The sequence below is a fragment of the Pogona vitticeps genome, chromosome 7, assembly GCF_051106095.1.
Source record: "Pogona vitticeps strain Pit_001003342236 chromosome 7, PviZW2.1, whole genome shotgun sequence".
NCBI lineage: Eukaryota > Metazoa > Chordata > Lepidosauria > Squamata > Agamidae > Pogona > Pogona vitticeps.
The window spans coordinates 15192963-15203626 of NC_135789.1; the positions used below are offsets into that span (position 1 = coordinate 15192963).

The 10664-nt window shown below is 51.5% G+C and overlaps 2 protein-coding genes across 2 annotated transcripts in view; one reads left to right on the forward strand and one right to left on the reverse strand.

The window, feature by feature from the left end:
- Window positions 1-10664, reverse strand: part of SIRT6 (sirtuin 6) — a 28605-nt gene that overhangs the window by 17204 nt on the left and 737 nt on the right. The gene's annotated exons all lie outside the window — the stretch shown is intronic.
- On the forward strand, window positions 3959-10168 carry KLF16 (KLF transcription factor 16). Its single transcript, XM_072978761.2, has 2 exons — window positions 3959-4615; window positions 7871-10168. Exons 1-2 carry the CDS (start codon window positions 4297-4299, stop codon window positions 8167-8169), a joined length of 618 nt encoding a protein of 205 aa, XP_072834862.2. The 5' UTR covers window positions 3959-4296; the 3' UTR covers window positions 8170-10168.

Genomic DNA, 10664 nt, shown 5'->3' on the forward strand with positions numbered 1-10664 from the left:
TCCGTGGTAGAGCCCATATCTCTGGCATGCAAAGCCAAGTCCCCGAGAGGAGATCCAAGGGAGACTCTCCCGGCTAGGGTTTGGATGGAGGAGAGGCCAGGCTGTGAGACCCACGTGATGATGTCGGGGGAGGCACTTCCGCTCACGCTTCTTGGCCTGCCTCGCAGGGATGTTGGGAAGGTTGCACTCTGTCTTCTGTTAGAAACATAGCTCGGTTATCCCATGCAAAAAAAAAAAAAAAAAAGGAGAAAGGAATTGACTTCACAGGGTGGGCAGCTTTTGTAAGGAGTCACATCCCGAGGTTGGAAGAGAGGTGAAACCATCGTAATGTTTCATCTCAGCTCCTAGGCTAGGTAAGGCTCACGTCTCAGTGCTTTCTTCAGAGTGAAACCTTTGGTCCATCTAACCGATGGGTCATCCACTGTCCGAGCTCTCCTATACTGTATTTTTAGGCAGGGTTTCCTAGCCGTTCCTGGGTATCCAGGCTTGGGATCAACCCAGGACATGACTTCCCACGGATCGAAGGGGTCGCCATCTAAGCGGGGATCCCTCCACCTCAGGCGTCCTGCAGATTTGGGTCAGCTTCGTTGCCCTCCCTCGTTACAGGAATTGTCCAACCGAGGGCCCGGAGGTCACTGCGAATAAAAGCTTCTTTCAGCGTTCGGATCTGGCGTCTCCCAAGTCATGGGACCCTTTTCAAGGCCGGTCATGAGATCAGGCCAAAACACATCCACACACACACACACACACACACACAGATATACTCCAATGACATGAATTAAGGCTTCTTAAGTCGGAGTTTAATTCCTTCCACGGCTCGGCCCACCCCTTGCAATGCTTGCGACTTCCACGTGCTTCTCATATGAACGGCGACAGCATAAAAGGACCACCGAGCCATCCCCCCACTGTCCAGAAGGAACAGATCAAGGAGGGGAAAACCAGCCAGGTGGGACGAGAGCGGGCGCCGCCCTGAGGACTACTCCTCCAAAGGGCTGTCGTTGAAACCCGGAGGCCTTTCGGTGACGGTAAGGGTATGGAAATGGGAGGAGGACCTAAGACCTTGGGGTGGAGGTGGCCATCTACGTGTGAGCAAGGATGGAAGAAGGAGCTGGGTACCCAAAGTGGCAGGATAAGACCCTGCCCACATCATAGAGCAGGAGGCACCCGGGTCACCTCCCCAGGTAAGAAGATCACCTGCCACTAGCCAGGGAAATTACTTCCACCCAGAGACACCATTCAGGCAAGAGTTTAGCAGGTGGTTAGATTGGCAAGCGACATCCAGCTACAAAGCCTAGGCAAGCAACATCCAGCTACAAAGCCTAAGAAAGCTAATTCAGTAGCAACAGAAGGTGAGTGGTGGCACTCAGATGCCTTTTGGCGTTCAAGGATTTTCCTTTCCTAATGATGGGCTGTCTATAATGTACTGGGGCGCCAAGAGCCTAAAAATACCCAACCAGCTGGTATCAGAAGTGGACATTTTTTTTCCTTTTAAAGGAAAGAGCCTAGCATTATACTGTTATCCTACCAGGTAGGGCCAAAATCATCCTCTCTGTCTGATGATCCCACATTTTCTTAACCCTGTGTTTCTTCCTTTTCTTGTCCTGGGTCTCTGTGTATTCCCCCCCCCCCAGCTTCTCTAGGTCATATATAGAATACAGATTAATACGTACTGTATATGCATTCTGTGCATTGCTGTAGATCTTTCCCCCTCTCACTGCGTCCTCCGGCACCACAAAGCTCACGCGTGGCTCCCTATCCTGCCCAATCATATTGGGGGACCCAGTTTCCCGTGGGCTCCACAAGATCACACAGGGCAAAGAATCACCCACTCTTAAGATTCAAAGCCACTGGATTCAAAGCCAACCAGGTGGTGAAGTAACTAGTTACAAGAGCTTTATTACCTAGGACTAGTTACTTCTTGGACAAGCCTTGGAACTGTCAGTTAAACAGTTCCTCTTTAGGTATAGTAAGTCACCGACTAGTTATTTAGACTGCAAAAAATTGGTTTTAAAAAAGTCACCTCTTTTAAGGTCTTAAGAGACAAACAGGGTTTCCCACCCACCTCCTGGCTCGGGTAGTATGGCATTTTCTCTCCAGCCCTAAGTTACAAGGGAAGTATTCTTGGCCAGGTTTCTAGTCCTCATTAATCCTGTCCTTTCTTCTGCTTACAGGGTGTCCACAAACGTTCGCTGCCATCTCTTCTGTACCCTTCTCTAAGCCATCCCTCCCTCCCATAAGGAGACCCACCACCACCACACTCCTCTTTCCAGGATGGGAGACGTCAGGGGCCATCCCTCTTTCGGCTCTGTGGTTTTCCCTTTGTCATCCTATGCCTGGAAGGTGTGCAAAGGCTGGGACGGTAAAGGGAAGCCCACGGGGCTGTGGATCCGGCTCAGTCAGGAAGAGCCAGGAACGCCAGCCCTGCGAGCAAGCACGGCATCCAGAAGATCGGAGCAAGAACACCGGGACCCTTCCCTGGACTTCGCGGTCCTTCTACTAAACAACACAGCAAAACGGGGAGGCTTCTGGTCCCACAGAAAAACATCCTTACACAGATTCATTCTTGGTGGGCTGATCTACGGGGTCAGGAACAAGATCACCCTGCCAGATCTGCCTCACCATGAAAGGGTCCTTAAAAAGAGGATCCTAACCTCCTTCCCACTCCACTTGGCCCCATTTTTGGGGGTGGCGGCTTTTAAAAAATTAAATACGAGCTCTTATTTTTCTCCACTCTAAATTCTTTCCTAGGGTTATGTTACCAGCCAGCGTACAAAATAAGGAGGGGAGGGGAGAGGAATGCCTTATAGACCAGCCTCAGGAGGCTATGCATGTTTTACTCAGAAGTAAAACACCCCCACACCTTGAATTGAAGCAGGTTGATTCAAGCCTTAATAGGGTGCATCTGCATGGATTATGGGTTGTTTTGCCTTCCTCTTATCATTGCAACACCTTAAGACTGGAAGCTTCTTGGGGCAGAGAGTTTCCTGGGGCTCACTTTGGGTCCCCCCCTTTCTTTCTTTCCTTTTTCTTGTTGCTTATGCCGTAAAAGCGCAACTGCACAAAGAAAAAGGTTATCAGCGGAAAATGGCTTAAGGAGAGCCAGGAAGCACAGGAGAAATCGGGAGTGTCCCTTGTATTCTTATTAAATAAACAAAACTGAGATTCCGAGACCACACGGTGCTCTTCTGTACACAGAGATGCCTGACCTAAATCTGTAAAGGCAAACACTCCTGTGCGTGTGTGTTTCGTGGTCATATATATTTCCAGGACCCCCCTGCCAATTTTCTCCCTTCGAGGGATCTCCTTCCTTCCTTGAAAAGGGCAGGGCTGCGCCCGCAAAAAGCTGCTAGAGCAGATCCTGAACACTGAGCAAGAACAGCCCTACCTGGAGAGGGTGAAGCATGCGCCTCAGGTGGCCCGGGTTGGGGGGTGCGGCGGTAATGGCGACCCGGTCCCACTTTCCCGCCCCCCATCCCTTCTCTTGAAATCCCAAGCTTCCTCTCCTCTCCTGCATTCACGTGGGCAATGTTCCTTTCTTATGTACGACATGCCCCAGCATCCCCGTCCCGTCCCCCCCACGGGGTGTATGTAAGGAAATCTGGGCTGGAATCGGGGGCTCTTGTTTCTTCTCTAGGGTGGCTCTGAAGGGGGGGTGGCGCGTCTCCGGAGCTCCTTTTCGCCGCGTCCCCAACTGCTCGGAAGCCAGAGATGGCCCATCATACCCCGGCGGGTCAAATGGGGCTGGGGGGGGGGGGACGGAGAGATCCTAGGGCTTTCCAGAGAACGCTCCTCCGGACCTCTCGTTCCCTTCGCACCGAGGGTCGCGCGCAAAGAGCTTAGGATCTCTCTCGCGCAAACCCGCCCTCCCCTCCCCAAAAGGGCGCATCGGCTTGCGGGAGGGGGCCCTCTGGCCACCCGGCTCTCCTCCTCCCCTTTCCCCGCCGTCCCGCCTTCCGACGTGCCCTGGGGAGGTGGGGCCTGGCCGGCTGGGAGGGCGAGAGGCGCGCCCGGGCTGGGCGGAGACCGGGGGCGGCGGCGGCGTTTGCCTCGCCGCGCCTTCCTCTCCCTCCTCCACGTTGCGCCAGGGCCGGCCGGGCAGGGTGGCGAGCCGGGAGGCAGGCGGGCAAGCCCGACCCCAAGCCCCGCCGGCAGATCCACGCGGGTCCCCCTGGCCTCTCCACCCGTCTCTCCCATCCATCCATCGATCGAGGACAGGCGCGCCCTCGGGGGCGCACAACCGCGCGGGAGAGCCGCAGATCTCGGCCGCCCCCTCCCTCTCCGCGCCCTCCAGGCGGCATGTCCGGCCTGGACTACCTGGCCGCCGAGTGCCTCGTGTCCATTGCCGCCGGGGCCCTGATCCACCCACCCTCTAAGGACGGAGGAGGAGGAGGAGGAAACGCCGCCCCCGCGGCTGCTGCTGCTGCGGCCGGAGCCCCCGTGCGCCCTGGCGCGGGCGCGGCGCGCCTCCCCGCGTCCTCCGTCGGCCGCGATCCCGAGGCCCCCGCCGCCCTGGCCGCCTCGTTGGGCCCCAGGAAGCACCTCTGCCCGTTCCAAGGCTGCCTCAAGGGCTACGGGAAGTCCTCGCATCTCAAGGCGCATCTCCGGACGCACACCGGTAAGGAAGGACGACGCCTCGCCTCGCCTCCCCTCGGCCAGCTCGGGCCCCCTTTGGGGGTGGGGGTGTGTGACCCAAAGTTGGCCCCCTGCCGGCTCCCCTCGGCCGCGCCTCCTCCTCCTCCCCCTCGCCATCCCCGCTTCTCTGCTTCGGAAGGCGATCGGCTTTGGGGGCGCTTCCAGGGCAGCAGGAGGAGAGGAAGCCCGCGGGTGAGAGGAATAGGCACAATCACAGAACCACGGCTTTGGAGCTCTGGAGGAGGAGCGCTTATGGAGACCATTCCCCCCCCCAGCGCCTTCACGCACCCACACCCATGTGGCACATAAGAGGGGGCTTGAAAGCAGAGTGGGGTTGGGTGCAGGACAGCCCTGGGAAGAAACAGATGCGTCCCAGAGAGACCCAGGGGTCTCGCTGGGCTCAGCAGAGCCCCCACAAGCAGAGACAGTCTACCTCCGGCATGCCAACGGGCTAACAGCAAGGAGGGGCGGGCTGGAGATGTCACCGATGTGCCCCCCTCCCGGGTTTGGAAGTCGCCCAAAATGTCAGACCCTTTTAGGCAGAGATGAAGCGTAGGGGTTTTTTTGGGGGGTGGGGTGGGGGTGTCAGGTCCAATCCTGTAGGATTAATTTTTCCCCCACCCAGCCTGGACTAATGTTTTTTGTTTTTTGGGGGTAAAAGAAATTCTGTGTTTCTCTGCCCCAAGGAAGCAACGGAGGCTTCCTTTTGGATGTTTTCTCTGCCAGCTCCGAAGCTCGCCCACTCCTGTTGGGCAATGCCAGGCTGCGGCTGCCCACGCCAACAGGTGTGCCCTGTCTGGGGCGGTCCCGCTGGACGGCAAACGTGAGGGGCCTGACTGTCCCCCCTCCCCACGGCCAGGCCCTTTGGGTGGGGGGCGCCAACGTAGTGTCAGAAGTGGCTTGGCGGAGGCGGGCCCTCCTTACCCTCTCCAAACCCAGGGGCACCTTCTTAAGCGGCTGGGAAAACGTAGCCGGAGGGCACCGAGTGAGCGAGACCGGGGGGGGGGGGCTTTCCTGCTTGCCAGGAAACAGGGCAAGGAAGCCAACACAGGAGCGAAGCGTGCCAGGATAAACCTCTCCGCTGCCTGGCATGTGCCGGTGACTTTCCATGCCCTTAATCCCACCTCTTCCACGTGGGTGGAAAGGGAGGCCGAGCAAGCTTGGGCGGGCCAAAGCTGTTCGGCTTGTTTCTCTTCTTCCCCCGTCCACACCTTCACAACACTATTTGCCCAGGAGAGGCCACCTTCTTTCCAACCCTTTTTTCTTCTGGACGCTTTCCGAGACCCACTGGTGGGGGCTTCCCGGTGCCCCCTGCCCTCGCCCAGCGCCCGCTGACGGACTGACAGGCAGACACATTTTATTGAAATCTCCAGATCCCCTACTAAAGCAAAGAATCTCTGGCTGTCTCAGAAGTGATAAAACAATGTGACACGGTGGTTAGTGTGTTGGATTTGGTCTTGAGAAATCCAGCTGTTTTTGGCCCCCTATCAATGAAACCCATCAATTCCCTGCCGAGCAAGTGGCTGACCTGAGATCGGTCACTTTCTTGGTTTGTCCGTCTGCCAGGCCCACTTTCCAGGGCTGGTGTGGTGCCAATTCATTCTCTCAGCAATGCCTAATTTTATATTCTTTATAGATGTATTAAACAAACATCCAACCTAAACAACATAAACCTAACACCACAATAAAATACAATTACATAACACACCAGTGCCACCATCACTCTCAGGGCTAGCATTAATACTATTTTAAATTTCATTCAGTCCATTTTCTCTCCAAAACTTCATTGTTTCCTCCCTTGGTGTATACCGCTTCCCTCTCCAAAATACATATTCCAAGAATACACTCTATATTTTCTTAAAAATCATTATTTTTTGATCGGCCTCTTCTTAATTTCATATCACACGTCAGTTTATCATTAATTGCCATATCCCATAGTTCTCTATAGTACAATTCCTTTAAATTGAATTGGTTATCATTTTTTCAGTTTCTTGCAAAAATTAACCTTGCTGCTGTAATCATTATTACTATTAAGTCCTTGTTTTCTTTTAACAATTGATCCTTCTTAACCAAATTCAATAAAGCCATTGATGGGGGCATTTGAATATTTAATCCAGTTATTTCCGAGGGGCCCGTTTCTGGTTTCCTATGGTTGCGAACCCCTCCAAAGGCTGCTTCCTCCGCGTATAAACATTTCAAAAAAAAAAAAATTAAGTGCCTGCCCTCCCTCTTTCTCTAGTGACTCACGGATGGTGAGGGAATCTGTGGTTTTATGCTCTCTTCTCAGCCCTTAAACCCAGATGGCACTGACTCACCTGGGCACAGACGCAAGGGCGTGCCGGCTTTGAGGCAGGCAGTGACTCAGAGTGGTTAGGGGCACCACGCGATGGAGGGGGGCAGCAGAAACACATTTTAGGATTCATAAACACCCATCACAGGGGCCCTGGAATTCCTGCCAGAACTCAGCAGGAGAAGAAGAAAAGGGTCCTTAAGGTTGTGTTTTGGGAGGCTGGAGGCGGTTCCACAGAAGCAAGCTTTCAGACATCACAGGATTCTTAGTGAGAAAAACAAAACACCAGTGGCAGCCTTAAGACTTGCCCAATTATTCCAACATGCTTTATCCCACTGGCTTGGTTTTCGGTTGATATTCTCAGTGACATAGCCCTGAAAATTTTTATGCTCTTTCTGCCGGCATCTGCTTGTTCTATTGTGAACTGTAATGAGATTCCACAAATCTAGTTTTAATTAGGTTTAATCACAGCCAGCGTGATGTAGTGGACAGAGCGTTGGGCTCAGTTCAAGAGGCCCGGGTTCAAATCCCATCCATTTATTTATTTCTTTTATTTATAGGCCACCTTTCTCCCGATACAGGGGACCCCCTCCTTGAACATCTTTCTCACCTACTTCAAAAACCCCATTACGGTTGCCACAAATCAGAAGCAATTGGACATAATAACAACACAGTCCTAGTAGAAACAAAGATTTGTAAAAAACAATGTATCCGGACCCATTCGTTTATAGAGACTTTGAAACAAACCAATGAATGAATAAACAAGAGTCCAGTGTCCCATTTCCAATGGTGATTAGCTGAATCTTACATTTCCTGGCGGGAAATGAGGTTCACAAAACCCTTTGTTGCACATTTTTAAACAGCCACAGGTAGACTGCAATGTTCTGTGGAGGCTCTACGGAAATAGGGGGGGTTCCTAAATTTCTCTCTCTCTTTTTCTCCTGCCAGGTGAACGGCCATTTGGCTGCAGCTGGCCAGGCTGCCAGAAACGCTTTGCCCGCTCGGACGAGCTGGCACGCCACCTGCGCACTCACACCGGTGAGAAACGCTTCGCCTGCCCGCTCTGCGAGAAACGCTTTATGCGCAGTGACCACCTGAGCAAGCATGCCCGGCGCCACCCGGCCTTCCGGCCCGGCATGGTCCGGCGGACGGACTGCCACAGCGCTTCACCCAGTGACTCGGCCGCTAGCAGCCTGACCGGTAGCCCCAGTCCAGACAGTCCCGCCTCCGATACCCTTGGCCCTTAAAAAAACAAAACCAAACAGCGCCTCGCCGGCTTTCTGTACAATAGACACTGCAGAAGGATTATCTGCCCACTTCAAAGTCCTGGATGCCTCTCTGTTTCCTCTTTTTAAAATCTTTAAATCAGGATTTTTGCGGATCCCAGGGGTCTTTCCCCAGGGCTCGGATCGACGGATTTCCACACCAGAGTGCACCCATCACGAAAGACAGGCGACGGCACCCATACGAAATGATACCCTCTTTCCTCTCACATCCAATGTGTTATTATTTTTTTCTTTTTCTTTGCAAAAGTGAGGGAAGGCTGTACGGGTTTTGCTATATAACCCCCCCCCCCAAAAAAAATTGTATTTATTTTTTAATGTTAAGGTAGAATCAGAGTAGCAGAGGGCCAAGGATATGACAGGGAAGGGATTTGAGATAGCTGAATGGCCTTCTCCTATCCAGGCTGGGGTGGGAGAGATTTGGCTGGGATGCAGCCCATCCACGCAGGGTGTGCTCACTGGTCCAATTTTTGCACGAGAGGAAGCACTTTTCCCTCTCCACCGTTGTGGCAACCTGTGATGCTCCGCAACCAATCAGGGTGTGTGTGTATGTGTTTGTGTGTGTGTGTATTTAGATGTGCTACGTTTTCAGTTTTCCTTGCAATTGATTTCTTTATCTTGGTAGGTTTTGAGGGACGGGGTCCCTACCAAAGCCACCCTCCCATCTCCTCCTTGTGCTTCTGGTTTGGATCAACTTATTTAGAGCTTGGAAAGTGATCGTCGGGATGTGGGGGAGGAAAACGGAAAAAACATCCGCTTTTGGGTGGCGAGACCGGCTCCTGCCCAGGTTTGGAAAGGCTCACTTTACCCATCAGCACACCGGGAGGGTTTGAATTAAAAAAGGGGAGAGAAAGATTATATGTGTAGGGGTGTGTGTTTTATATTATTTGAAGCTGGTCTCTATGCAAGTGTGGAAGAAGGCTCAACAGGTGGGTCTGTGGGAACCAGTTCAAATCTAGCTGCTCCAGTGGCTAGAACGGAACTCAGTGGATCCACTAATTCTGGATGAAGCTCATTCGAACTCAGGACCTATCGATATCGGGGAAACGGGTCAGGGGGCACAAGAACCTAAGAAGCCTACTGAATGATTTGTAGAGTGAGATAAACAAATGGGAGCTAGGGTGCATCTCTCATGGAGAAGCTGTTAGGATTTTCGTTTTGCACCATGTTGGAATGTCTTATATTTTCAGGGATAGATGGAGGACCAAATATTTGTTTCCTCACTCATATAATTGTCTGGGGAAAACTTTTGAATGTATGACTCCCATTGTTTCTGTTCTAGAAGATATAATCATGCAGGCTTATTTAATAATGACAGTGATCTTAGAATTGCAGAGCTTGAACAACCTATGAAAATATTTATGGAAAAAGCAGCACTTGTTGGGAATTGACGGGTATTCTTGGAACACAAATTTGAATCAGGTAGCAAGCTTTAGAGAAGGATTTTGATTTTTCAGGTCTACAACTAGAAATACTATATTTTTTTGTGAAGAGAGCGATATGTTCCCAGGTTTTCCTTCCCTAAAGGCACGGCACAGACTTGGAACTGAGGGAAGTTACTTTGGGGGGGGGGGGGGGCGACAGCATCCAGAGTTTTGTCAGCCAGTTAGGATGATGATGAGGGAAGTGCAAAATGGAGAGCTTTTTTGTAAAAAGGGACATTCCTAAGCTGCCAGTTCAGTGGAGGCAAAATCCGTTTCAGAGCGCTTCATTTTGTCTTATAAACTAGGGTAAATTTGGAGTTTCCTCAGAGGGGAGGAGATAGGAAAAGTAACTTTTTTCTCCCACAAATGTGGCTGTTTTCTGTTGTGAGTGGAGTTGAACTGTGGGCAGAAAGGGGTTGTATTTCTCTCTCTTTCTCCATGTCTGTATTTTTGATAAGCCTTGAACCCAGCTTTGTATATGTGTGCACCGCATTTCCCCTTCCCATTTTGCTGTTAATTAAATAAAACAAACAAACAAACCCGTTGACTTTAAACTGTGTATCTGTCTTGCTGGGTTGTAAACAGATTTTACAGCTGTTGACCAAGTGAGTCATCCTGTTTTTAATGAGGCTCATTCTCTAGTTACAAGCTGCCTTGGTGCCTTTTAAAATATAAAATATTTAAAATAAATAACAAGAAGAGAGGAAAAGTTACTTTTTCGGAGAGTAGCCAAAAAGGCAGCATCCCCCCCCCCATTTGTGTGTGGGTTGCCCTCCCAACGTCGTTGAACAGCAGCTCTCATCAGCCTGGTCAGCAAAAGTCAGCTCCTTCAAGCCAGCTTTGGGAAACAAATGATCTGTGAAGTCAAAAAGCTTGCACACTTTTTTGGGAGGAGGTCTTGATTAACCCAAGAGAGTGATGGCTTTCATGGTATTTATTTTTTGGTCTCTTCTGGTGTAAGAGACGAAATTGCATGGTGATGAATCAGCTTTGGGAATGGGGTATAACTATAAACATTGCTCCTTACATCTACCA